The 26,439-nt window shown below is 48.5% G+C and overlaps 3 protein-coding genes across 5 annotated transcripts; all 3 read left to right on the forward strand.

Moving 5' to 3' along the window:
• The first annotated feature begins 2,238 nt into the window (after nt 1-2,238).
• Nucleotides 2,239-5,029, forward strand: LOC120702941 (ferredoxin-thioredoxin reductase catalytic chain, chloroplastic). The gene is made up of 6 exons (XM_039986932.1): nt 2,239-2,605; nt 2,731-2,855; nt 4,047-4,096; nt 4,201-4,272; nt 4,568-4,628; nt 4,744-5,029. The coding sequence occupies exons 1-6, from the start codon at nt 2,497-2,499 to the stop codon at nt 4,786-4,788; spliced, it is 462 nt and encodes a 153-aa protein (XP_039842866.1). The 5' UTR covers nt 2,239-2,496; the 3' UTR covers nt 4,789-5,029.
• Nucleotides 5,030-9,227: 4,198 nt separating this feature from the next.
• Nucleotides 9,228-12,323, forward strand: LOC120701837. The gene is made up of 2 exons (XM_039985649.1): nt 9,228-9,454; nt 11,735-12,323. Exons 1-2 carry the CDS (start codon nt 9,228-9,230, stop codon nt 12,165-12,167), a joined length of 660 nt encoding a protein of 219 aa, XP_039841583.1. The 3' UTR covers nt 12,168-12,323.
• A 7,119-nt stretch (nt 12,324-19,442) lies between these two features.
• LOC120702942 (F-box/FBD/LRR-repeat protein At1g13570-like) lies at nt 19,443-25,291 on the forward strand. 3 transcript variants are annotated; one of them, XM_039986934.1, is made up of 5 exons: nt 19,443-19,551; nt 19,645-19,734; nt 22,975-23,742; nt 23,830-23,979; nt 24,733-25,291. In XM_039986934.1, the coding sequence occupies exons 3-5, from the start codon at nt 23,008-23,010 to the stop codon at nt 25,045-25,047; spliced, it is 1,200 nt and encodes a 399-aa protein (XP_039842868.1). In that variant the 5' UTR covers nt 19,443-19,551; nt 19,645-19,734; nt 22,975-23,007; the 3' UTR covers nt 25,048-25,291. The 3 variants fall into 3 exon arrangements, with proteins under 3 accessions (XP_039842868.1, XP_039842867.1, XP_039842869.1); XM_039986933.1 differs by lacking the exon at nt 19,443-19,551 and having other exon boundaries at nt 19,561-19,734; XM_039986935.1 differs by lacking the exon at nt 19,443-19,551 and having other exon boundaries at nt 19,561-19,734; nt 24,836-25,045.
• Nucleotides 25,292-26,439: the final 1,148 nt, after the last annotated feature.

The following is a 26,439-nucleotide window of genomic DNA, read 5'->3' on the forward strand; positions in this document are numbered from 1 at the left end:
TGGAGAGCCCACTATGTTGCTGGAGTTCACCGGAGTCTATGGTGACTCCGGGAGGAAGCGGATTGGCGAAGTGAAAGGTGATGAGGATGGGGAAGAAGAAGAAGGAAAATCCATTGGGCTTTTCAGAGAAAAGCCTGGTGGATATTGCAGGAAGGGCGTCGATGTTGTGGAAGGAGTGGAAGGAGCCGGTGTCGAGGAGGGAGAAGATGGTGGAGTGGTGTTGCTGCTGCAGGAAGACTCCATTGGAGGGTGAGTAGTGTTTGAAAAGAGGAAGTTTTTTGCCGATGGAAGAAGTGTGCGGAAGCAAGGCGATAGCGTCTGGTTATAAAGACGCTGGGAGGAAGATGAAAGGGCATCAGACTCGGTTTCCAATGGGAGTCTCCGACGGTCAAAGACGGAACTGTGGATTCCCAAGGGTCCTTTTCTGATTTCACAATAAATATTATTGACGAAACCAGGGGGGCATGTGTTATCGCCAGAAATTGACCGAGATGTTGATGGGCCTGGACTGTTAATGGGCCGGTTCGGATCATCCAAGCGAGTGGCGATTGCGGTCCATGCTAGGAGCCGATGGGCTCCTGTTTTATCTGTATCTTTTTAGAGATAGATTAGTTTTTCTATGAGTTTAAATTAGGGTTTGTTAGCTTGTCCGTCAAGACTACAAGCTATAAATATGTAACCATACCCGATGAATAAAGATTGACGGCAAATGTTCCCACAGCAGCGGTTGTCTCCAACTCTCTCTCGGCGCATCGCCATCTCTAATCACATTAGGGTTAATCTCGAGGTAAGCGCCATGCGGCTCTAAGGATCTTCCTTAGAGCATCATGGCTCAATGTCTTGTTACCTTGGTGGATCTCGTGCTAAAGCGTTTTTGATGGTGAGATCTGCTACTTATCCTGGTGTTTGCAGCATGGCTTTAGTAGATTGGTCGTGCTTTATCGTTGTTTAATTGTTGCATTCACCATGTCATCCTTGTGCGTGGAATCGGCTAGTTTCCTATTCACTCAGCGTGCCAAAGAGCCGATTCGCACAGGGGTGACACCTTGCTCTGTTTCATCTAGTAGATCCGATCGTTATTGTTCGTCCTTAATTAATAAGAATTCGCTCAACATTCGTTATGTCTGGCCCTGGTAAACGTGTTGGATGATTCCTATGGCGTCATAGACACCGTCTATTACGATCATCTGGCCTAACTCGTGGACGGAATGTTGCTATATGGTGGTGAGAGTTGTAACAGTCGTGGTTTGGGTTTACTTGTCGTTTACAGAGCGAGTATCTTTATACCAAGAGTTTTACTTGTTTTTATCTGGATTTGTAAGATCCTTTTCGTCCTTGGTTTCGAATCGAAACGCGTTGCCCAGCCGTTTGTTACAATCCACGACGTGCGTTGCAACACGTGCATGCGACCTGCCGATGGGTTAACGCGTGATCACCCTGCCCGGTATGTCTTAGATCGGATCTATCTGTCTGGATGGGTTTCTTTGGAGATCCTAGCTACGCTCACGTATGCTTAGATCATTCTATGTCGTGCGTAGCAAGAGCCGATCTGGATAGGTAGATTTATTTATATCATGTTCCGAAGCAGGTTTTATCTTTTACTAATACAGTTTACATGCTATTTATCGATCGCATCTACAATCGGCAAATATGCCGATATGCCTCTGAACATCACTGGATCGGCTGATTGTGCCGATACAGAGCAGATGGGCTCACAATTTGCCGATCCGGATGATCGGCAGGAATTTGACGCTTTATCTTGTATGACGTAGGGAAAGCAGGAGACGGAAGCCTCATCACTCACCCCTTCCCGGCTGTAGGTCAAGCCAGGTGGCACGCCCGCAACACCAAGAGCTAGACCCAACGAGCCCCGCTAGGAGAGACGAGGGTAGCAGCAGCCCGATCTCCCGGCCCGCTTCGCGTGTTGCCGACCGCCGGACACTCCGCCCACCGGTCTCCCGCGAGGGGCAACAGTACTCACTATTGACATAACTCTTAAACATTTTTTTTAAAAAATAGCGATATAGAGCATGCTATCATCAAAAAATGACTTTTACTAGAGACAATAACAAATATTTGAATCTGTTATTTTTTTTCGTTCGATTTTCCTCCGATCTAGGAGCTCGAATGATCATTCTTAAATTATCTAATAACTTCGGGTTTACCCCTTGTATTCTCCTGTAGAAAATCGCTGTTTGAGCTGAATTTGCGAGGGCTTGGGATATTTTCTCCCGCACGGCCACACGGCACCGCGTGATCGTCTCCGTTAGCGCAAGCTCTCCGTCTCCATCCAGCATCCACGGACCACACGCACGGCCGCCGCTACTCCATCCTCCATCCTCACACTGGCACTGAGCTCTCCAAGCCCCTCTGCTCTGCTCTGGGCCATTCACTCTGCAGCTCCTCCTCGCTCGGTCGCTCCGCTCCGCTCCCATCCGCCCAACCACCGCGACCGCCAGCGCCTCCTCTAGATCGGCGGGCGGGCACCGGCCGGCGATGACATCCGCCGTCGCCACCACCGTAGGGTGCGGGGGCCTTCCCTTCCGCCCGTCCTCTACGGCGCCCACACGACGACCCCGCGGCAGATGGGTTGTCCGAGCTCAAGGTACGTCTGCGCCAATCCCCCAATTTTTTTTTTAAGAATTAATCCCCCAAATTTCTGGGGGACGCAATTTTTTACCCTCCCCTGACTGAAACCGGGACGAGCTGAATGGAATCTGGTGTTGGCAGCCGCAGGAGCGGACGCCTCCGACGACAAGTCAGTGGAGATCATGCGCAAGTTCTCCGAGCAGTATGCCCGCCGCTCCAACACCTACTTCTGCGCGGACAAAACCGTCACTGCCGTTGTCATCAAGGTTAGTATACCATCCGAAAATCCGATAGTCCTCCACTCACCTCCTACTAGGTACTAGCTGCTGCGACCCAACCTTAAAAGACATTCACTCAGCCACTGATTAACACCAAGGTTTAGAGTATATTAGCAACTCGGCACCAGGTTTTTCTTTAGACCAAGAAAGGAGGGTATTTGGGGTGCAGTTTGGGGGAAAATGGAAGCAAAGAACAGGAGTAGAAGTAGGCTGGAAAGAAGCAGGTGATTCAGAGGATAAGATTTGGACAGTGTTGATGCCATAGCCGACAAAGCTTAGGTACGTTAAACCGTGTCTTAGGAATACAACTAGATCCCTGCGCTGGGAAGATGGAAGCTATTTCATGCTAAGAATAAAGCTGAAAGAGAAAGAAAACACTAATCCCACTGTCGCCCTCAATGATGAACCAGAGAGAACTAATTCCCCCTGCCTTCCTTCTAGATGCCTCAGCTCCTGCCTTTATAACCTGAGGGTGGTAACTGTGCAGAGGAGAGTTAGACTGTGAATGATAGCAGGCAAACTGCGTCTGCCTTTTGGTACAGGGGCTGGCCTGCAGTTCATCTGTGTTAGGTGGCTACAAGATGGCTCGATGATTCATCCAATTTCTCAAATAACGTTTTATATTTTATTCTTAAAAGAGAAGAATAACTATGCTGAATGGAATAGGTGCTGATTTACAATGTAAATTTATTTTATTGACAGAAGATGCTTTACACCGGTTAAAGATAACCATGGAGTCTGATATTTTATTTTCTTCAGCCAAATCCAGAAGATGCACCTCCTACAGTCCTATGAGCTGTGGGTCGATGGAGGATCTTTTTAAGCAGATTAGGGTTAAGGATATCAGCTTCAGTGCCATTTTAGGGATTGAGGAAATGTGCACCACTATATTGTAACAAAGCAGCAATAATATAATCTAAAGCACATGGGTAAGTTAGATAGCAAAAGGGGGGAAAAGAAACAAAGGACTGTGCTAAACTGAGCAATCCTGATTCTGTGATTGGTAGAACTTTAACAGCTGCTGTATTTGTTGAGTGAAGTCCTCTACTTCGGTTTTATTAGAGCAATTATCATCTTCTAATATATGTACAGCAATTCAGTAACTGCTTAATTTTAAAGCATATATGATAATGCTTATTGTGTCTTCATTTTGAGTTAAAACTATTAACATGTTTGCAGGGACTTGCTGATCACAAGGATACATTCGGAGCTCCTCTGTGCCCTTGTAGGTAATTTATCATACGTATCCCCCCCCCCCCCCCCCCTCAATTGTTCGTACATTATTTGTACAGCATGCACTTATTTTTCCTAAACTCCATGTAAATCTAACCAGGCATTATGATGACAAAGCTGCCGAGGTAGCACAAGGATTTTGGAACTGCCCATGCGTTCCCATGCGTGAGAGGTGTGTTTGTGAACTATGCTTCCAGCTTTCTTTTTATGATAGTGCATAGAAGGACGAAATATTGCCACAGCGCTAATTTATGTTCAAAGTAAGGCTGCACTTTGCAGATGCTCCTTTTCACTTTTTTAGTATTCACTATGAATGCCGTGCAAAAAATACGGAGTCCAGCCTGTCATATATTGATATTTTTTTTAATTATTTCTGGTTGATAACTTCGGGAATATAATTTTTGGTTCTCTTCCCTTGGAAGGAAAATCATAAACAAACAAACTATGTGAGTGGTCTACTTTTGCAGGAAGGAATGCCACTGTATGCTTTTTCTTACTCCCGACAATGATTTTGCTGGAAAGGACCAGGCATGTCCCTTTTGCACACTGTCTACAGAATACTTTCTAGTTATCCCCTACTGTCTGCATCCATGACATCTTTAGCGCAAATCCCTCAATGATTTTACTCGTGTACTTCTGGCAGGCTATCTCCTTGGAGGAGATCAAAGAGGCGACATCAAAGTTCTAACCCCGTGTATTTATCGCCAAATGTTTACTTGACAGCTAGTTTTCTTTTATATGTATATGTACTTATGTAGAAGCATCTATAAGATATGCCACCGGAGAAATTTTTTCATAAGATGTGCAGTAAACAGCACTTCCGAGGGCTGTCGACGTGTCGATCCTATGTGGCCATAAGAGCTCCTTTGTTGTATCTGTGCTCCATTTCTTGAATGAAGCGTATGGAATACGTCTGTTCTTGACTGTTATCTCTGGGCTTCTTGATTTTTTTTCCTTATTACTGTTTGTAACGGTGGCCTAAAGCACAACTAAGAAACAATTGATGCAAATCCTGTGAAGTGAGGTGCGAGCGTTTCCATGTGCAAGTTAGCAACTGCCCTGCCCACCACTGACTATGGGCTGGACGACCTCACAATTCAGTGACTATCATGCGGCTTGCGGCTCATCGCAGCAGGTATTCTGCACTGACTTCGTTACCAAGCTGACTATTAGGGTGTTTTGATCAAGTGCAGCTGATCGAAACAACTAGATTATGGTGTGGATCGTAAAAATCTAACTACCTAGATTTCTATGATCTCATCACCCAAATAGTGCGGCTAGCTAATCCAACCTACGATCCCATAATTTGGTCTCACCTAACTAAAAGTAGATAATACTGTAAATTCATACGATTCTATAATCTATTGAGCCAAATAATCTATATTTTTGGACTCTGTTTGTTTCCTCCCTAGATTATATGATCTACCTTATGATCTGGGCACAACATGGTAAAATGTCACCATGGATAATCTGAAATAAGCTGCCATTTTGGTGGTCCATGGTGTACTTTTACCATATTATCCCTGGACCATAAATTAAATTATATAATCTAGATGGCAAAAACAGACCCTTAAGATTTAGGTTTTCATAATCTTTACTCATAATCTTATATTTATAATCTTTGTCTCATACAAAGAGGTTCTTCCAATGTTTTGAGTTGTAATATTTGTAATTGTGTAATGAGGACATCGACGTGGATGACTCGGACAGTTAACAAGTTTCATCATCATCAAAAAACAAACAACAACCATAAATCTCAGTTCACGTTGTAGTTAGTGTTTTACATGACCTCTGTAATAATTGAAGAAAAGGGAATGTACTCCTATTTCTCGCAAGCGTACGGAATGTACGTGTGTGCCTGCCTGCCTGGTTCTGACTCCAAGAGCACGCACGCGCCCATATATCCGGGATCATGTCTACAGACCAACACTTTGTCTGCACACCTGGCACATACTCCCTCCATCTCACTTAAAAAATTTCAGACATACTACTAATAGTGGAAAATGACTATGATATCCTAATTAACTATAACAATTATAATTGAAAATTATGATATTTATTTGTTTTCCTAGATTCTCACTAAATGCAAATGCATTGGAACCAGAAAAGTTAACATTTGATTGGCTTCATGCCCTTCTCAATGCAATTCTTTCTTGGTATTTGATATTCACTCTGTTCGGCTGGCTGTGGCTGGTGGCTGGTGCTGATTTGTTGTGAGAGAAAAGTACTGCTGGTGGCTGGTGACGGGTGTTGGTTTGGTGTGAGGAAAAAATACTGTTGGCTGGTTGCAGCCGAACAGAGTGATTGCTTTAATTAGATGAACTTTACTACAATATAAACAAATAGTCTTTGTGGGATAAAATTTGAAGACTAAACGAACAGTTTTTATGGGACGGAGGGAGTATCTAACAATCTCAGAATGCTTCGATTTTTCACCTTAACCAACTCTGACATCAACCAACAGTTCTTCATTACATGTATAATGTAGCAAGGCAATGTCCTGCACTCCTGCTGCTATGGTCCTGTTTGGATCCCAACTTTTTTCAGAAGTCCCTATCACATCAAAAGAAATCTTACTATTTTATAGTATTAAATAAAATCTGTTTATAAATGTTTTTTGACAGCTGAGTGCTTTTTCGCGAGACGAATCTAATGAGCCTAATTAATTCATAATTTGCTACAGTGATGCTACAGTAACCATTCGCTAATTATGAATTAAGATACCTCATTAGATTCGTCTCGCAGTTTAGCCCCAGGTTCTGCAGTTAGTTTTATAATTAATATTTATTTAATACTTCTAAATACTAAAAAGTCTCTGGGACTTTTTTTAAGTCCCTATTCCAAAACACCCCCTATATGTTCTGAAAGGCTGGAGAAACGGAAAGCAAGAGAGTTGACCTGAAAACTGCACCTTATTTGAGTAGTACCAAGGAAGCATGAAGTAAAGCAAGTACTCCTACTGCACAGTTGATTGGTTAATTACTGTAATGCTGCCAGTCAACATTGACATTTGCATCGTTGAACCATGTCTTGGGAACAGAAGAAGGATGGCAGGGCACGCATGGTCTGCTCGTTTTCCTCCTCCAAGCTCCACGAGTTCAGGATCAGCGCAGCAGCGGGCATTGAATTTTCTGTAGAGCGCGCGGCCGGCAGGCGGCAGCAGCCGCGCGCATGTGCCCGGTTTACATGCCAGCGATAAAATTGGACAGCCGGGCTCGAGGGAGGGATCTCATCGCCTGTCCTCTCCACCCACCTGGTAGTCACTGCTGTCAGCACCTGTCGGCAGCTAGCGGCAACGCCTGATCCAAATCAGCAGAGCATGTTCCAAATCTGAAATCTCCAATCATCTGTTCAGTATCTCTGGGTAACCTACTCTTTGAGCATTTCGTTACTCGTATCTTCCTTCCATTGGTGAATCATGCTTAAATCTTTCAGACGGCTGCATTGGCCTCGCCAGCTGTTGAAATTCTACAGAAGCGGAGCTTGGCCAATTGGCTGAAACCTGCAGTGTCAGCACCAGTCCATGGCAACATGCACGTCGACCACCCTGATCTTCTGGAGGTAGAAAACATTGTGCTGGATCAGTAGTGAACAATCACAACCGGCCTGTGCGTTCCTGGTGCACAGTGCAGGTAGGTTGTTCAGGTGGGTGTTGGGCTGAGGATCGGAGCAATGAAGAATGGACCAGGGTGGCGCTACAAGGCATTTGCAAAGGACAGCATGCGGTACAAGAAATTGGGAACCCTGCTGTGGGTTTTGATTGTATATATAGTACCTCAAGATTCTGTGGACCATGTGTGTTGCCGCTGCAGGTTAACACTAAACATCGACAGGAAACAAGGTCACCTAGGAGGAATCAGGTGGTTTTAATTGCTTTATGAAGAGAATAGGCCACCTTCACAATCAATGACCGGGGCGTGGGGAACATCGGAACAAGAAGCAAATGAAAAAAAACGCAAACTCAAACGAGATCATACTTTATGATGTGGTTTGTACATCCCTTTGTTTAAATATGGCAAGAAGATGGCGGTTTTGCTGACATATTGTAGCAGAAAGAGGGAAAAGGACTGATAGAAAGCTCACCTCAACATTTGGAATAACAAATATTATCATATATTATTCTGCTATATATTCGTGCAACATTAAAGAAGTCATCATAACTAAACTCTTAAAGGTAGAACAAACACCCTAATAACGTTAAGGAAATGTTGAATTAGAATGTCCGAGTGAAGACAAGACGGAAAATGAGTGAAGACAAGATGGGAAATGACATGGCAATAGCGGTGAGTCCAACAAAACGGGAGTATATAAGAAGTCTTTTGCATATGGAAATTGAAGGTTTTGATCTCGATCGAACCCGCCAAAGATAGAATAAGAGAAAGGGAATATAACGAAAAATAACAATCACACAATCTGATGCACCACATTAAGCATTTTTGGTATTTATCTTCAACAAAACTGAAAATTGACTTAACGGTTCACTTTGTGAGAGGTGCTTCAGCCGGCGCTAATTATCTTGAACATGTAACGGCCAAGATAACATAACGAAAAGAGCATAAACCGCTCCAAACATTTAGCTGATTAACTTATTTGTTAGCAGTAAATGGAATTGACCTCTTCAAAGGCCCAACTCAACTGAGAATTTTACCATGTTTAAACTCGCATTTCAACCCTATGGTTGCTGAAGTTATAGCAAATTACCGCGATGCCACTGGCCTGTGGGCTGCGGCTGCTTCGATGACAAGCCTCCAGCCGCAGGCGGCGCCCAACAGCTGGCGGAATTCCGCCGTTGCACTCCGCGCAGGCTAACCGGATGATCCGAGCCGCCCACCGAGCAGATCAGACGGCCGCGCACCCATCTCCGGCTCCAGGAAGCAAGCCTCCATTGCTGCAACTGAAGCTCTGGCCCGCACGTCACTGCAACCAAAAACCAAAGCTGGTGTGCAGCCCAAACCCCTACGACCCGGCACAAGTCAGAAGCGAGCGAGCCAAGCAGCACGCGGGGCAGGCAGTTGCAGTTCCCACCCCTCAACCCGCCACGGCGCCACCACCCTCCCCGTGCGCGCGCGCGTGAGGCGGCGCTGCTCCCTTTCTTTGCATGCGAAGGAGGGGGAGAGAGTGGGAGCAATGCCGATCGTGTCCGAGGCCGCGCGGCGGGCGGACAGCGGGAGCTCCGGCTTCGGCCGCCGGGGCGGGTGGTCGCCGTCGTCGTCGACGATGGTGCCGGGCAGCGACAGCAGGGCGGCGGTGCTGCAGTGCGACGAGATGGAGGAGAGCGACGGGGAGGTGCAGAGCTCTTACAGGGGCCCGTTCGAAACCATGGAGGCGCTGCAGGACGCGCTGCCCAGCAACAGGTCGGTCAGTCCAATCCGCGGCTTTGTCAATCTTTCTTCCTCTGGTAATCCGTACTCGTGCTGGATCCTTGGTTTATTACGGATTTTGCAAGGATTATGTAGCTTGTTCTTCTACTTCTTGGGTCATGTGGTGCACTGCAGATAGAAATAAACGGATTGTAGTTTGTACTCTGGTAGTACTTTTCTGATCTTCTGTTGTGGAGTGATGTAGGTGTAAAATTTGTTTTTTTTCACCCGATTCTTCGGTGATCATCTCTGGGGGGTGTTGACGTGTTGTGGGGTCTTGGACTCTTGGGTGATTCGAGCAGTGCTGTAGAATTTGTTGTGAAATTTTGTGGCATTTCGAGGGCTATCTGAAACAGTCTGTGACTCTGTGTTCAAGTGCTCTGTCAAGAAATCTGGGGATTTCTCTTGTGATCGTCCGGGTAAAGTGGTGTGGCACTCGGTCTGGATGTTTTGGTGGCTGCAGTGTGCATAAGCGTTGTAGGGGGACTGCGACCGATGACTGTCTTAAATGTTTAGTTCCTGATCGGTCTGGTTGGTGGGTGCTATGGTACAGAGGCTGGATAAGGACAGTAGTGGATTTAGTATGTTTGGCTCCTTGCTGCTCGATTGCATCTGACATATGGGGGCCGCTTATGTAGTTTTCATTTCTTGGTATGCCTATTGGCGTGGTGCCATAACGATTTCAGACAATTTGTTGGGAAGACTACTTGTGTTCTTCCAGGTGAATTGTGAGTAACTTTGATGTCATCATGAAAGGCCTGTCATGCTTAGCTTGGAATGTTGTCCAGACTCACTGAATTCTTGCTCTTGTCCATGCTTTTTTGCTTGATTATTAAGTTACAATGTGGGATTCTTTGGAAATCTTCATAGAGTATTTGCACCATTTTGTCAGAGTTCATCCAAGGGACCCCATGTCCCCATGTCAGGATGAACATATGCACATTGAAATTTTTTGCAGACATACTTCAACCCTTGTCGTTTTTCTGATCTATTAGTAACATAGGATGTGAAGTTACAATTCTGACTTGGACAGTAACCAGCAATAGTAAACCTTTAGAACACTACATGCTCTTCCAAGTATTTTTTTTACAGAAGGTAATTATTTTTAGTTGATACATTTGCAGAATACAGTGAATTATATGAGGTATTCATCATGCTATATTAACTTTTGCTAATTTAAAAATTATAGCCAAGAGGAGATGTATTGTTATATACTATGTAGTGCACCTACTTAGTTTCTTCGGTTCTCCACAGTAGCAGAAAACTAAAGCTGCACTTTGGTTCTATTTGCTGCGTGTTTCTTGAATCTTTCTTGAGTATTTTCATCTAAATGCTATGCTTCGATATTGTGCAGTTCTACCTGGTGGTTTTCTCAGTGTTATCTATACAGTCTGCAATAACTGGCAATACCTTCCACATGCCATTACATTGAGATTATTTGATCGATTTCAAGGATAACTGCAGCTCGCCTTCTATGCAGTTATGGTTTTTGTAGGATATTGTGTATACTACCATGTTATGAGCGCCATAGACAGGTCTTTTGCAATGTTTATGTATGGAGCATAGTGAATTCTTATCCCCACTAAAAGAAGCTGGTGAGAACTAAGAAGGTTTTGTGTATGAGAAGTTTTAGGTTTTGCCTCATGAGTTGATGTACCAAGCTAAGCGCCAAAAATTGTAACAGCATAACACGCTTAACGTACTTTTGGCAAGCGCGCTCGAACATACTCCCTCCGTCCATTTATCTCCTTCATCTAAGCAAAAATCTCTTTTCCAAAAATCTCCTTCGTATTAGTCTGGGACTACGGGTTTGGCTACTCGTACAGGCTGCGCATTTGGTGCTCATTGGCTGCTCCTTGTCTAAATTTATTGCTCCTTGGCTGTTCATTGGCTACGACTCCTTGGCTACTCCTTGCCTTAAATACAAATTGACATTATTTACTGCTCCTTGGTCATTGCACCGAAGGCTAATACGATGGAGACTTGTAAACGGAGGGAGTAACTTTTTTTTTGTTTAGCATGTAATTAATGTGGCTAATGATGAAACAGGTGCAACAAAGTTCTTTCACATGCATTTATCTTTAAATAGCACTTTCTCTCAAGCTGCCTGGAAATTGTTTGTCTCTGTTTAGCGCTAGACAGAGACAAACAATTTTTGAATTGCATTTATCTTTCACATGCAATTATTTGTGCTGTCGTATTCGGGCAATTTATTGTATATATATACTTCTTCAGTTATTCTAACCTATTTGAATTCTTACCTACATACAACAGGAAAAGAGTATCCAAATTCTACAATGGCGAGTCAAGTTCTAATGTCGCTGGTGCTGCTCAACTTGCACAAGCCACTGCCAGTCCTGGCAACCCATCCCCCAAGAAGCGCAAGGGCTTCCTCTCCTTCAGTTTCAGCTGGACCAAGTCGAGGAGCAGAGGGTCAAGCAGCAGCAGGAGGGCACCTTCTCCAGCTCCTGCAAGCTCCTCTCAGGGCCACAGCGGGCGTGCCAACAATGAGCACGCCCGCCGCTGGCTGCAGAGGAGCTCCAGCACGAGGGCCGCCGTCTCCACTTCCCCAGCAGCCGCCGCCGCCCTCCGCTCCTCCTCCTCCCAGCTGATCGCCGTCCAGATGCAGGCCGTTTGCCTGGAGGACGTGGCGGAGTCCACCGCCTCGCTTTGTCCCCGGGAGAAGCGCAGGAGGAGCTTGCAGTAGCGGCGGGCAGCTTCGCCTGCCCACCAAGCTCCACCCACTGGTGTGGTGCCCGTCTCTTCTAGACGCGGCGGAATCCAGTCGCCGGTGCTCCCGTTTTCAGTGCCATGGATGGATGCTTGATCATGTAAGGTTTCGGCTGCAATTGTGTACAGTGGCGCTAAGTTTCTTACCCCTGATACATAGAGCATAGTGGTATAAGTATAACATGATCGATCAATCAGTGATAGAGATGCTGAACTTGGCAAGTTAAATGTCTGATGCTTTGCTCGTTCTGGGTTGCCTGATCTGCGTATGCTTGTTGAGTTGCTCGTGCGATTGTTTTTTTAATAACACAGTACAACTTAGACATTCACAACGCACGTACATTCACATTTTTATAAATACATGTATGCAAATCCTACCTCTATGAGCATTTTTGAAGACTGAGCTGGCAAATCTTCAAGATTGACGAAATCACCACATACGTCTCGCTGGATTCAGCCGTTGGGCCGGCCTTTCTGTGCTCAGGAAGCGGCCTGCGGGCCCTGCCCTTGGGCATCTCGGTCTGTCTGGTGGTGTCTCTCTCCCGTCTTGATAGCACGCCGCCGGCGCCGGGCAGAGGCATCAAGTTAATCAGTTATTCCCTAGAAACAAGATCGGCGGAGGCAAGAGGAACCCCAGTGGCCGCGGCCGCCGGGAGAGCTGATCGGTTGTCGGCGGCGAGTGAGGTATGTTGATATCCGACGGGTTTCTTCAGATTGATGCGGTAGGCGAAAACGAAGAAAACCCCTCCTTTTTTTTTTATGGCGAGTCCCGATTCCAAACCATGAGCCCTGATTTAGCGGATATCGATATAGCTGCAAGTTTAGTTTCGCTCGTGATAAGCATCGAGCTTCGTCGTATTTCAATGACCTGCCCTGAGCATTGCGATTATGGAGCCTCGCGTTAATCAGAAAGACCTAGTATCCTTAGGTTATGGACGCTTGTAGTTCATGACCTATTGGTAAATGCAGCACGGTTGAGTTGTTGAATCACACTGCCAATTCATAGTTGCTTAATCTAGTTGCTCGATGGCTTGTAAGTATGCGAGTCCAACACTGAAAAATACGTCGTCCTGAGCAGGGCCTCGCCGCCTCGCTCAGAAGAATCTCAAATGGTTAGAATGTGTAAGGATTGGATAAAAGTATCTAGCTTCACTGCAATTTCATTATTAAGTCCGTACCAACTTCATGATTATGTATCATTACTTCGAGCATGAGACTTTATTTTATTTATTTAATAACGACTGTGTACAAACCTATTTGCTATTCTCCCTTAGATGAAATAGCAGTGCTCCTGCAAACTTTTCAAAATAAAATTATTAAGTCCGTCTTCTTCAGTTCTGCTGACAAGTGACCATTTACCTTTTTGTTCTTCAGGTCATGGAGGATAATCTTCCATGCTCAAGTAGCAGAGAAAGGCCGAAACATTGCGATGCGAAGCAAATGTCCGAAACGAGTAAATTGGGGTTTCAACTTTTAGACCTTCCAGAGGCATGTTGCACCTGATTTGAGACTTGAAGTCTTGATGAGACGGATTAATTTAACTGTCCGATCTTATATTCTGTCAACACAGGATATGCTATGCAAAATTTTATCAGAATTACCTCTGAAGGAGGGCATAAGGACTAGTGTTCTCTCCAACAAATGGCGATATGTCCGGACAATTAATCCCAAACTTCGATTTGATGCCATGAAAATGTGCAGCAACAGGAGTTTCTGTAGAAGGAATAATTGTGTGTATTCCTCTAAACCCTAGAAGGATGGGTAATATAGTAGCTATACATGAGCCTCTAAATGGGCCTCTATACATGGGCTCACATATACACCAATACCTCCCCGCAGTCTGAACTATCGGCGCAACGATATTCAAAACTGGACAACAAGAAAGCCAACACCCCCTCGCAGTCTGAACAACCGGTGCAGCGGTGTTCAAAACTGGACAACAAGAAAGTACATGCAGGGCAAATACCCCCCACAGCCACAACTAGCCACCGGCTACGTTGAGGCTGGAGCGAAACTCCGCGAAAGTCAAGGAGGGAAGACCTTTGGTGAAGATGTCGGCAGACTGGGAGGTGGTCGGGACATGGAGAACCCGAACATCGCCGATAGCGACCCTGTCGCGCACGAAGTGCAAGTCGATCTCCACATGCTTCGTTCGCTGATGCTGGACGGGGTTGGTGGAGAGATACATGGCGCTGACGTTGTCGCAGTAGACGAGCGTGCTCTTGGCGAGCGGGTTGTAGAGCTCCGCCAAGAGCTGTCGGAGCCATGACGCCTCCGCCACGCCGTTAGCGACAGCCCGGTATTCCGCCTTAGCGCTGGAGCGGGAGACAACGGGCTGCCGCTTGGACGACCAGGAGACAAGGTTGCCGCCCAGTAAGACGGCGTAGCCGGAAGTGGAGCGGCGAGTGTCCGGACAACCAGCCCAGTCAGCGTCGGTGTAAACCGCTAGCTCAGCTGTGGGAGAGCGGTGAAGAACCAAATCGAAGTCCACAGTGCCACGGACGTAGCGGAGGAGACGGTTCAGCGCAGCAATGTGTGACTCCCGAGGATCATGCATGTGAAGACAGACCTGCTGAACAACGTAGGTGAGATCCAGCCTGGTGAAGGTGAGGTACTACAAGGCACCGGCAAGGCTCCGGTAGGCAGTAGAATCAGCCACGGGATCACCCAGATCAGCAGACAGCTTCGCCTGAGTGTCGACAGGAGTGGAGCAGGGCTTGCAATCAGTCATCACAGCCCGCTCCAGGATATCGAGTGCATACTGCAGCTGGTGAAGGAGAAGGTCAGAAGGACGAGGCTCAACAGTAACACCTAAGAAGTGGTGGAGCTGACCAAGATCCTTCATAGCAAACTCCTGCTGCAGGAAGGAGATGACGTGCTGAAGCAACTGCTGACCGGAGGCTGTGAGCACGATGTCATCAACATAGAGCATCAGGTAGGCAGTCTCATCCCCACGGCGGTAGATGAAGAGAGAAGTGTCAGACTTGGCCTCGGTGAACCCTAATGTCAGCAAGAACGCGGCGAACCGAGAATACCAAGCCCAAGAAATCTGCTTCAGACCATAGAGAAACTTGTTGAGCCGGCAGACCATATCCGGATGACTGGAGTCCACTAATCCCGCTGGCTGAGAGCAATAGACTGTCTATGATAGAGTGCCATGAAGAAACACATTTTTCACATCCAGCTGGTGCATAGGCCAAGAGCGAGAGAGCGCAAGCGAGAGGACCGTGCGCACAGTAGCAGGCTTCACCACTGGACTGAAGGTCTCATCGTAGTCCACACCAGGCCGCTGGGTGAACCCCGGAGAACCTAGCGAGCCTTGTAGCGCTCCAGTGTGCCATCAGTCCGACGCTTATGTGTCCAGATCCACTTGCCAGTGACCACATTTCAACCAGACGGACGCGGCACGAGGTCCCACGTCTGGTTGGCAAGAAGAGTCGCGTACTCCTCTTCCATAGCGCGACGCCAGTGAGGATCCGCCAAGGCATCGCGGATAGAGGAGGGTACCGGAGAGACCCGTGGCTCTCCCTCGGTGGCGGAGAGAGTCGCGGCCTGAGACGCCATCCGCCGAGTCACCGTGGGATGGGTATGCCGAGGATCCCGATCGATGATTGGCGGGTGGTACACCGCCGGCTCGACTCGAGCGCGAGTCGGCGGAGGCGGCAGCGGCGGCGGCGACTCTGTTGTAGGCGCTGCAAGAGTCTCCAGAGCCGGACGACGCCGGTACACCTGTACCGGCTGAGCGTACTACGCAAGTGCAGGGAGAGTCACCGGGGTCGCGCGTGGCGCAGCAGGAGACACCGGGTCCGCGCGCAGCATGACCGGAGGTCCGGGGGCCGCGCGTGGCGCGACAGCGGGCACCGAGGCCGCGCTTGGCGCAGCAGGGATCACCGGAAGCGGTGCCGGTGTACCGGGAAAACCTGCAGGGAAAGGACAGACAGACACAGGTGGCTGAACCACCGGGTCAGTCGAAAACAGGAACTCCAACTCTGGGTCGGGAGAAGGTGTGGAGGAGGTGGAGTAGGGGAAATCCAACTCGTCAAACACGACGTGTCGGGAGATCAGGACGCGGCGAGAGGTGAGGTTAAAGCATCGGTACCCCTTGTGGTCAGAGGAGTAATCAAGGAACACACAATGAGTCGAGCGGGGCACCAGCTTGTGAGAAGCAGTGGTGGAGATGTTAGAGTAACATGCACACTCGAAGACTCGAAGGTGGTTGTAGCGAGATGGGGTACCGAAAAGAGCGTGGTGTGGAGTGGGAGCAGGAGAAGCAGTGGACGGAAGACGGTTAAGCAAGTAGGTGGCGGTGTGGAGGCTCTCAGCCCAGAAGCGGGGAGGCAGAGAGGCCTGGATCAGAAGGGTGCGCATGACGTCGTTCGTCGTGCGAATCATCCGCTCAGCCTTGCCGTTCTGGGGAGAGGTATACGAACAAGACATACGCAGCTGAACACCCCGAGAGAGGAAGAAGGAACGGGTGGTGGAGTTATCGAACTCACGCCCGTTGTCACACTAGACGGCCTTAATGGTGAGGCCGAACTGAGTGGACACACAGGCAAAGAAGTGGAGGAGGATGGGGAAGGTCTCAACTTGGCGCGCAAAGGAAAAGTCCAAGAGTAATGAGAGAAATCACCCCGTCCCCCCGCCGCCGACGTCCACGGCCCCCACCTACGGTCTGCCCGGTGGGAGCAGCCCCAAAGAGGGAGGTGGCAGGAGCGGCGGAGGAAGCCAGTAGAGCAGCAACGAGCGCGGTGGGGGTGGACGAGGACGATCCGGGCGCGAGACCCCTGGTGATCTCCTCGAGAACGAGGTCGTCCCAGACCTGCAGGAAGGAAGGGAAGGGCCTCTGGCGGGTGATCCATGTCTTTAGGTGGTCATAGGTGCTGCTCAAACCCCGCAGGACATTGAGCACCAAGACCCGAACGGACACCGGACACCCGAGGTTGTGAAAAGCATCAGCCATGCCCTTCATCCTCCTGCAGAACTCACCAACGGAGAGGTCCCCCTGCTCGAAGGTACGGAAGATGATGTCGAGCTGGAGAGCGCGGAACTCGGCATTGCCGAGGAACTGCCCCTCGAGCGCCAGCCAGGCCTTTTGCGCGGCGTCACCGTGGATCCTGACAATGTCCTGAAGATCTAGGGAGATGGTCCCAAAGATCCAGAACATGGCGACGCTGTTGAGACGCAACCACACCACGTCCCGCATCTCGATCGGCGTGTCGAGGAGGACGTGGTCGTTGAGGGCGTAGCGGCGGAGGGCGAGGAGAACCTGGTCCCGCCAGCGTCCGTAGGAGGAGGACGTGGGGTCGAGGAGGACGGTGACTAGGGCCCTGATGTTCTGGACGCCGGCGGCCTGGAGGTGGAGCTGGGCGACCATAGGGTCGGTCGGGTCATGCCAGGGTCCAGATCCAGAGGGCGGGGCCTGGTGAGAAGAAGAGGCACCATGCTCCGGAATGATGGGCTGCTGGCCGGAGAAGACGCGGAAGTAGTGCTCCGCCTCGGCGACCCGGAGAGCGAGAACATCGGCCATGGCGCGCTCGCGCTCCCAAGCGAGGGCAACCACGCGGACCCGCTCCTGGACCGCCGAAGCCTCCGACTTGGCAGCGAGGAGGGCCGCGACCTGCGGCCCACGGAGTGCGGCGGCGGCGAGCGGCGCATCCGCGGGGGTATCCCGAGGCCAGGCCACGCGGGTGTGAGCGCGGCCGGCGCGGGAAAGGCTTCAGGAAGGGCGGCGTCGGCGGCGGGCTGCTTGCCCGCAGCGACAGCAGCGCGGTGTGCTGTAGCGGCGGCGGCGGTCGGGTCAGGCAGGGGCACGGTCTTGGCGGCGGCGGCGGCAGAGGCCCCCGCGCCCCTTCGACCGCGGCCCCCGCTCCTGCACCTGCAGCGGCGGCGGCGTCGAGCAGCGGCAGGGGCCCCTGCACCTGCCGGGCGGCTCGGGAGACCGTTGCCTCGAGCTGCAGGGGGCCGCCGCCGCCGCCGCCCGCGGCCGCGGCGGCGCCCACGGCCCCCCGGCGGCGGCGCCCACGGCCCCCCGGCGGCGGCGCCCGCAGCGGTGTCCGGCGCAGGCTCCAGGACCGCCAAGGCGGCGGCCGGCGGCGGCCGGGGCGCTCCAAGGGCCGGCGGCGGCAGCAGATCCAGCAGCTAGGAGAGGAGGGAAGGAGGAGAGGGCCGGCGGCCGGCGGCGCAGAGGGGTGCCGGTGGCTGGAGAGGGAGAGGGATTTAGGCTGATACCATATAGGAGAGAATAATTGTGTGTATTCCTCCAAATCCTAGAAAGGTGGGTGATATAGTAGCTATACATGAGCCTCTAGATGGGTCTCTATACATGGGCTCACATATACACCAACAGTTTCTATGGGTCAAATCAATGCACCCAGGAGTTCATTCAGAATGTTAATGCTGCTCTCAAACAACACAATGGCATGTTCGTCGAAGATTTTGAGGTCAAGTTTGGGTTTCACAGTGAGCTTGTTATTCATCTTGATAATTTGGTTAGGTTTGTCACAGCCTCTCAGACAAAGAATCTAGCTTTTGATCTAGTTCCAGCCACATTTAGTGGTCTTTATGATAGGTATTTATTTCCCTTTGAACTTCTGGACTATGGAAGCACATTACGCCTACAGAGGATTCAACTTGGCCTTGTGCATATCAAATTGCCTTCTCAATTCAGTGGCTAACCAAATCTAAGAAAGCTTGATCTGCACTTGGTACATGCAACAACAAAGGATCTTAATGTGCTGTTGAGTTGCTCTAGTCCAGAGTGGTTGAGTATGGTTAGGTGCCATCTGATTTGAAATCTCCAAGCCATGTCTAAACTCTGAAGTGGCGGCTGATTCCGGTTTGGCTCTCACTGACAAGATGGGTCCATGCGGGAGCCAAACCTTTGCCATGCTACATTGCTACGAGTGGGACGAGAGACGGAGACGGCGTCCCGTCGGCGACTCGGCCTCGGCTCCCCCGTCCTCCGGTACTCCTCCCTTCCCGAATCAGGCGACCTTCTCGGTAGCATATACATCGGTGGTCGAGCGTCAGCGTGTGGTGACACGGAGACCGCTTGCGCTGGATCTGGGACAAGGTATAGCGACGGCGCAGAAGAGGAGCTGAGGGTATATGACCGGACCAGCTTCGAGGACGACAATCCCGGTGTCCAGAGGCAAGTCTCTTTTGGTTGCCGCAGCTGAGTTTCGATTAACCGGGACTTTCGCTCTCCAATTATTCTTTGCCTTCTGAAAACTAACCTTCCTTTGTTTGTTACAGATGATGGAGGATAATCTATGTCGCAGAATCAAAACAAGGTCTAGCCTTGACAATTCAGTCTTCAAAAAAAGAGTAGGCCAAAGCTTCAAATTTTAGATCTTCCGGAGGTACTTTACATCAGCTCATTCCGTACAGTTGTCGGGTGTGAGTGAAGCTGCAGATTTTAGGGATCTTGATTGATGAGCCCGCCATTGATGCAGGATGTGCTGTGCACAATTCTTTTAGAATTGCCACTGAAGGATGTTGTAAGATCTAGTGTTCTGTCCAGCAAATGGCGATTTGTCCACAAGATTGTCACGACCCGTGGCCTCCGGCGAGCTACTGCCGGGATGTGAGCACGCGAACAGGGCGTCGCCGCCGAGCGAGATGGACGAACAGCTCGTCGGAAGGCTCCTTCGTGAGGAAGACGACTGAGAAAGAGGAAAACCCAATTCTGAATGATTTCTGATCTATCCCCTCCTGTGTTGTCGTTCCTCTTTTAGAGGTGTTTCTCTCCCACTTGGGCTGTAGACTTGGTTACGAGTGGCATGACGGCCCATAGCACCTATCTGCCTAGATGGGCTGGGTGTTACATTACCGCCCCGCCGAAATGTTGCTTGTCCCCAAGCAACAATATGCTTGCCGCCAATAGGTTGCATACCATCTTTTCTCATTCTGAGTTTGTCTCAAGAACTTGTGTGAGCAGGCTGTCTTGAACAACATCATTTAACCTGCCAATTTCAATACCAGGATCCCATTGTCTCCTCATGTATGGATCAATTTGCAAAGCACTTACTACCAGAATAAAACTATCAAACTTCCATGTCAGCATTTCTTCCAGAATAGGTTGCTTAATCATGCTGCTAGGATTGACAACCTGTACTCTGAATTCAGGAACAGATGGATCCCATGGCTGGATCATTGATAAGATAACAATGTGTAAATAGTGATCCTTGTCATCAACAAGGTGTAATCTTCTTTTGCACATGGTACCTTCTGATTCTTCTCTACTTGGAACAACTATACGCTTATAATGAAGAATTGTGGAGTGAGCGGTTACTGAGCTGCTGCTGCTCCTCGGTTTCACAACAACTTCTATATCTCGTTGGTGTCCACAAGCCTCACTGACTGTTAATATAGCCATGCCATCTTGATCCAAATGACTCTTCATATCAGCAGGATAGACAATATGCAGACTGAACACTTGCACAAACTGAAGTAACATTGATATGTCACCCAATGCAAATACCATGGTAATATACCTCCAGATAACACTAGCATCAAACAATGTGAACTTATGGATACCTGGATCCCACCGTCTCATAGCAGTCGTGTATAATGCAAATTGATGCTCACCTACTGCTGAACCAATGTTGCTATGCTTCCATATAGGCCTGTCCTTCAGCATTGGTAGGGTGCCATCCTTCCATGGGCTGAAACATCCTAACACCCCTTCTTGCGATTTTTTAAGTACTAACTGGTTGATATTGATCCGTCCAGTTTGTGTTGTTCCACACAAGGCTCTCACTGCATAGAACTAAAAATTTTTCTTACACTTCCCTGCAAGTTGCTTCTGCAAACTACTATGCGTGCCAAGGCCAGGTGCTAGGCCATCATCCCACACCACTTCATTGAACAAAGTATCTGCATTTTGTGTGCCAAGTATTGCTTCAAACTTTTGTTCTGCACGGTTCAACCCAACAATTGACTCTGCCTTTTCACTATCCAAGTACTGTCCGTCCAGGGCTATTTTCTGCAGTAAGTTGCTGCCCACATCGGGGCCAGATAGCAGATCTTCATCCCATACAATCTTCTTGGGCATTTGCTGAAGCACCTCCTGTGTAGCATCACTTAACACCATGCCATGGTTCTGACTAAGCAATTTAATGGTGAATGTTTCAGCAGTTAGCTTCCTCTCCTCACTAACCAAATAATCTCCATGTTGATCCAAGTGCTGCAGCAAACAATGTGGTTCAAGGTCGTGCTGCAACTCATCATCCCACTTGACAACCTCGTCACCCTTACACTCACTACTCCATACCCCCTGCTACAGCAAGCCATCATGCAAGTCTCGGTCATGCGGCATGTCATCATTCAGTACCATATGTGAAGGGGATATTCCCTCAAACCCATCATACGCAGCATCCACACCAAGCTCAAAAGGAAAGTGGATGCCATTTACATGAGGTGGCTCGTGATGGATGTCTGGATTGGCAATTGAGATCATTTTCTTATCAACCAAGTGCTCTTCTCCATGAGCTAGCAGATCCAGTAGCCCACCATGGTAGTTGACGTCATGCTCGATGTCCCCATCCCAAACCACAACTGAGGGACGCATTTCATCGAACATAGGGAGTGCCGTACCTTCAGACAGCATCGGAGGAGCACCACCATTCTCGTCACGGATGTAGCACTCATAGTCGTTGCAGCCGTTGTAGCCGCTACCACCACCGCAGTCGAGGCTGCCATCTCCGCCGTAGCTCGCCCCGCTGCCGCCATGGCCGCACCCATCAGGGTCGGTGCTACCAGTGAGCACACCACCACCAGGAGCCCAACGCGCATCCCCCCGCTGTTCTGATGATTCCATGGCTTCGAGGAGGATCTGTGTTTGCGCGGATGGCTTTGGGGGCGCCGTGGTGAATCACGCCGGAAACCAAACCAATCGTGGACGGGAATAACAGGGAGTGGTTCTAGCGCGAGGTGCGACCAGAACCAAGCGAACCCAAACCCAATCCGTTGATCAGCTCAAGGTCGACGGGGTAATCGGACTCACCAGAGCAAATCCCGCGAGCGTCCAGAGTGAAACACCCGCAGCAGCCGATCCGTGCGAAAGCCGAGAGAAATCCGTACGAAATCCAAGCCACCAAACGGCCGTCGCGAATCACCTTCAAAACTTCCCCATATCGAGGAACCCAACGGCGAGAGAAATCGATCCCCAAACTAGAAACCTAAGCGGCGCGATGGAAGTGAGCGACGGCGCCAGAGCGGCTAACCGGCGGTCTGCGTGGCCGCCGCCGACTGGGAGCCGGTGACGGGGCGTGGACACCGAGGTCGAACGGTCACTCGGCAGAGCAGGTCGAAATCGCCGTGGCGGCGACCAGACTGGATGGGATCGAGGGGAAAACGAAGAAAATCCAGACGCGAAGAACAAGGAACTCCGAGAGAGACAGAGAAGAACAGCAAACTCAACAAGGATAGCAGCGAACCGATAATGGCGATCGACCGCGAGGGCGATGTGCCGGGTAGGAGCCTGAATCTGATACCAACTGTCACGACCCGTGGCCTCCGGCGAGCTACTGCTGGGACTTGAGCACGCGGACAGGGCGTCGCCGCCGAGCGAGACGGATGAACAGCTCGTCGGAAGGCTCCTTCGTGAGGAAGACGACCGAGAAAGGGGAAAACCAAATTCTTTATGATTTCTGATCTATCCCCTCCTGTGTTGCTGTTCCTCTTTTAGAGGTGTTTCTCTCCCACTTGGGCTGTAGACTTGGTTACGAGTGGCATGACGGCCCATAGCACCTATCTGCCTAGATGGGCTGGGTGTTACAAAGATTAATCCCAAATTTCGATTTGACGGCAAGACAATGTGCAGCGCCAACAGTAAATATGGGTCAGAACAATATACTCAGGAATTCATTAGGAATGTCAATACTGTCCTTCAGCAACACAAAGGTGACTTTGTCGGACATTTTGAGGTCAGGTTTGATCTCAGCAGGGAACTGGCTATTCATCTTGATAACTGGGTTGGGTTTGTTGTGTCATCAAATGTACAGAATCTAGCTTTTGATCTAGTACCAGCTGAATTCCGTGGTCATAATGATCGGTATTTACTTCCTAGTAAACTTCTGGACAGTGCAAGCACATCATGTCTACAGAATGTGCAACTTGGCTTTGTGTCTTTCAAATTGCCTTCCCAATTCAGTGGTTTCCCAAATCTAAGAAAGCTTGATCTGCAATTCATCGATGTCACAGCAAAGGATCTTGAAGATATGCTATCAAGTTGCTCATGTATTGCGTGGTTGAGTATTGTTAGGCGCCATCTGGATGACGAACTAAAGGTCGATCTCCCATTGCCTAGCCTCTTATACTTGTCGGTTGCACACTGCAGGGTAACCGGAGTAAAATTCAATGCCATGAAGCTCAAAAGTTTTAATTGCAGAGGGAGCCGGTATCCCATTGACCTCACTCAATCGCTGGAGCTGAAAGATGCACACCTTTATTTTTTTGACTCTGTAACACTTGAGTATACTCTCTCTACACTTCCTACAGTGCTTCCAAGTGTGGAATATCTCTATCTGCGAGCTACTGCAACATTAAAGGTTGGAAACTTCGACCTTTTCTTTTTCTCATGATTTTAGTTTTGTGTCACATTTTTTGTTTTTAAACTTTAGTTGTCTACCTTCCAGACGCACACATTGCTAGAAAACACCTGCAGGTTTTCTCAGCTTAAGTATCTACAGCTGGAGTTATATATGGTATATGAAGATGCTGACAACATTCTTTCTTTGGCCTCTATTCTAAGGGCAGCTCCTCTTCTTGAAAACTTCGAGTTACATGTAAGTACTATACTACTGTATGTTTCTTCCCCCCCACTAATACTTGTGTTTCCTTTTAAATGCCTGCTGCAGTTGTATTTTAAAGATGCTGACGTCATGCATTTGTGTTTCTGATTACCATCTATTATATTTTTCTTTTTCAGTTTTCACATGCATGTTTTAATTAGTGTCCAGCAGGACCAGAGTTCATGCATTTTCTCCGTCTCCAACTTTCACAAGTCCTCACAAAAACATCTTTGTTGGTCATGCTTTGCCCTCATCAGACTTGATCATGAGCTTATCTGAAAGAGAAGGGAAAAACCATGAACATTTTCACATCCCTTTCCCAAACTAAATCAAGCCAAGGCCTTCAATTTGTACTTTTCGCATTCACTTAGCCGAAATGCACTCTCACTCTCTCTCTCTCTCTCTCGGTCGTAAATGGTTGAAAAACGAATGAGAGGGAGTTGAAAATTAAAGCCTCATGCTGATAATAGTATGTACATTGGAGCCAAAAGCAAAGTGAAGGAACCAAAGTGATATTGATGTACCCACCACTCAGTTCATTTTGTAGCTGTCTTGTCAGGGAACTTGTTTGGGAAACTGAATTTGTTTTTTTTCATGTAATGCTTAGGGATGACACTTGGCAACAAATTCTTCCCTCTTTTTTTTTGCTATAAGAAAGTATATTTTTCTTCCATTTTTATGAGTATATCAGTTGTTGAAACTGTGGATTGGATGTCTATTCATCACGCTTTTCCCCAACTATTGCAGATCAGTGTTTGCTCCTTTGCACATTTAGGTTGGGAGCCTCTCAGGAGCCTTCCACGATGTCCACATAATCATCTCACGAACTTGTATATTTCGGGATTTATAGCTTGCACAGGCCAACTTGAGTTTCTGCTGCACACTGTGGAAAATGCCCCTGTGCTGGAGGTTTTGACTTTAGATCCAGCTTTCAGATCCGATAAGAAAGTTGGTGGGGGTTATGATGGACCAACTGATGTCTTCTTCTCCCGGGTCCGTGAAATCAGTCGAAGATACCTTATCGGGAGAATATCACCGACTACAAAGCTTTGTATTCTCTAGGACTCTGTAGTTTTGCAAGAAATTGCATTCGACTTAAACATACTAAGGAGATTGTATGTGATACCGTTATATGTTCCTCGTATCTCCCGTTGTATTTAAGCGGTTCGCTCCTAGCACAAATATGGCGCGTGCATTCAAACTGTTGTAAATATGATGGAATTTGTTTTTTTTTTAATTACACGAACTTGGACGAGCAAGCAGATGCTGGCAGTCTGGTGTGCAATGAGCATAATAGCATTGAATACTTTCCCGTTGTAACCTGTATTTGTCTCCTTGGACATGGGTCGTGCACTCATGCTTCACTTTATCGTTTGGCCTCCGGGCTCCGGCTGGCCTTGATGGATGCCGTCCGCTGGGCTCTGGCGACCGTTCTATGTGCTGACACAGGCGACTAGAGTAACCAGTAACCATGCAGCAAAATAATTTTGCAAATTGCTGAAGGATCCTCTTGGCCTGTATGTCTAGTGCAAAACACATGTGACATCAAGGCCACTGGTAAGCTCGCCTCATCTACCAACTGCGCCTTGCCCCAAATTTCATCTGGATTCTCAGATCATGTGGCGCGGCTGTATGTGTTCATCCGAATTCAGTGTTGCTCTGGTCTCGCACCTGTGCATGTGAGGTGTCCGAATCAGAGCCGGTTTCATTGAGCACGTTCCTACTTCTGCCACTCTTGGTGTTGGGTCCGCCGGCGGGTCGAAGAAGCGGGCCGAGCTGGGTGGCTGGGCCAAAGTATTTTAAACCTGGGTGGGCCAAATTGAGAAAAGACGGCCACAAAAGTCCGTTAGATGCTGCCCGAGATAGAGAGATTGGTAATGGGCTCACTAGGCCTCCATCGTCGGCCGGCGCTGCAAGATCGTAATCTTCCCGAGCTGGCGGCGTCGCACACCGGGCGCTGCTGGGACCTATCACACTAGGCTTTCCCACCTCCAGATTTTATATTTTGGGCCTAAACTAGTCTAATAAATCAGTCCACATATTTAATCCAGTCAAATTTATTTCAGGACAAATTTTTTTTTGAAACAATTTTTTAATTACAAAAAATTGTTCATGAATAAAAATATAGTTATTGGGGCTTGTGTAATAGTTTGACTCTCAGTCGCCCGAGCGACTCTTAGTATTTGCAATTACACCTCCCTTGTTCGTCCACCGTGCCGGTGCACCGACCAACGGACCGAGACGCTGGGTCACACGGGTGACCCCAGCAGACCTGTCACTCCTAACATTTTATGTTTTTGGGCCTAAAATAGCCCAACAAACTAGCTCATAGTCTAGAACAAATTTATTTTGTTCTGAAATATTTTTTTAATTGTTCTAGCAATACAAAAAAATTGTTCGGAAATAAAAAAATAGTTATTAGACTTTGTGCGATGGTTTGACTGCTAGTAGCCC

The sequence above is a fragment of the Panicum virgatum genome, chromosome 4K, assembly GCF_016808335.1.
Source record: "Panicum virgatum strain AP13 chromosome 4K, P.virgatum_v5, whole genome shotgun sequence".
In the NCBI taxonomy this organism is placed as follows: Eukaryota; Viridiplantae; Streptophyta; class Magnoliopsida; order Poales; family Poaceae; genus Panicum; species Panicum virgatum.

What these genes read in the sequence shown, in the direction of transcription:
- LOC120702942 (XM_039986933.1), top strand. Translation starts at nt 19,624, where the DNA reads ATGAGCCCGCCATTGATGCAGGATGTGCTGTGCACAATTCTTTTAGAA. An exon ending in GAGCTACTGCAACATTAAAG is followed by an intron (nt 23,743 to 23,829) that starts GTTGGAAACTTC and finishes TCTACCTTCCAG; the next exon opens with ACGCACACATTGCTAGAAAA. An exon ending in TTGAAAACTTCGAGTTACAT is followed by an intron (nt 23,980 to 24,732) that starts GTAAGTACTATA and finishes CAACTATTGCAG; the next exon opens with ATCAGTGTTTGCTCCTTTGC.
- LOC120701837 (XM_039985649.1), top strand. Translation starts at nt 9,228, where the DNA reads ATGCCGATCGTGTCCGAGGCCGCGCGGCGGGCGGACAGCGGGAGCTCC. An exon ending in GACGCGCTGCCCAGCAACAG is followed by an intron (nt 9,455 to 11,734) that starts GTCGGTCAGTCC and finishes TACATACAACAG; the next exon opens with GAAAAGAGTATCCAAATTCT.
- LOC120702941 (XM_039986932.1), top strand. Translation starts at nt 2,497, where the DNA reads ATGACATCCGCCGTCGCCACCACCGTAGGGTGCGGGGGCCTTCCCTTC. An exon ending in ATGGGTTGTCCGAGCTCAAG is followed by an intron (nt 2,606 to 2,730) that starts GTACGTCTGCGC and finishes TGGTGTTGGCAG; the next exon opens with CCGCAGGAGCGGACGCCTCC. An exon ending in GCTCCTCTGTGCCCTTGTAG is followed by an intron (nt 4,097 to 4,200) that starts GTAATTTATCAT and finishes AAATCTAACCAG; the next exon opens with GCATTATGATGACAAAGCTG.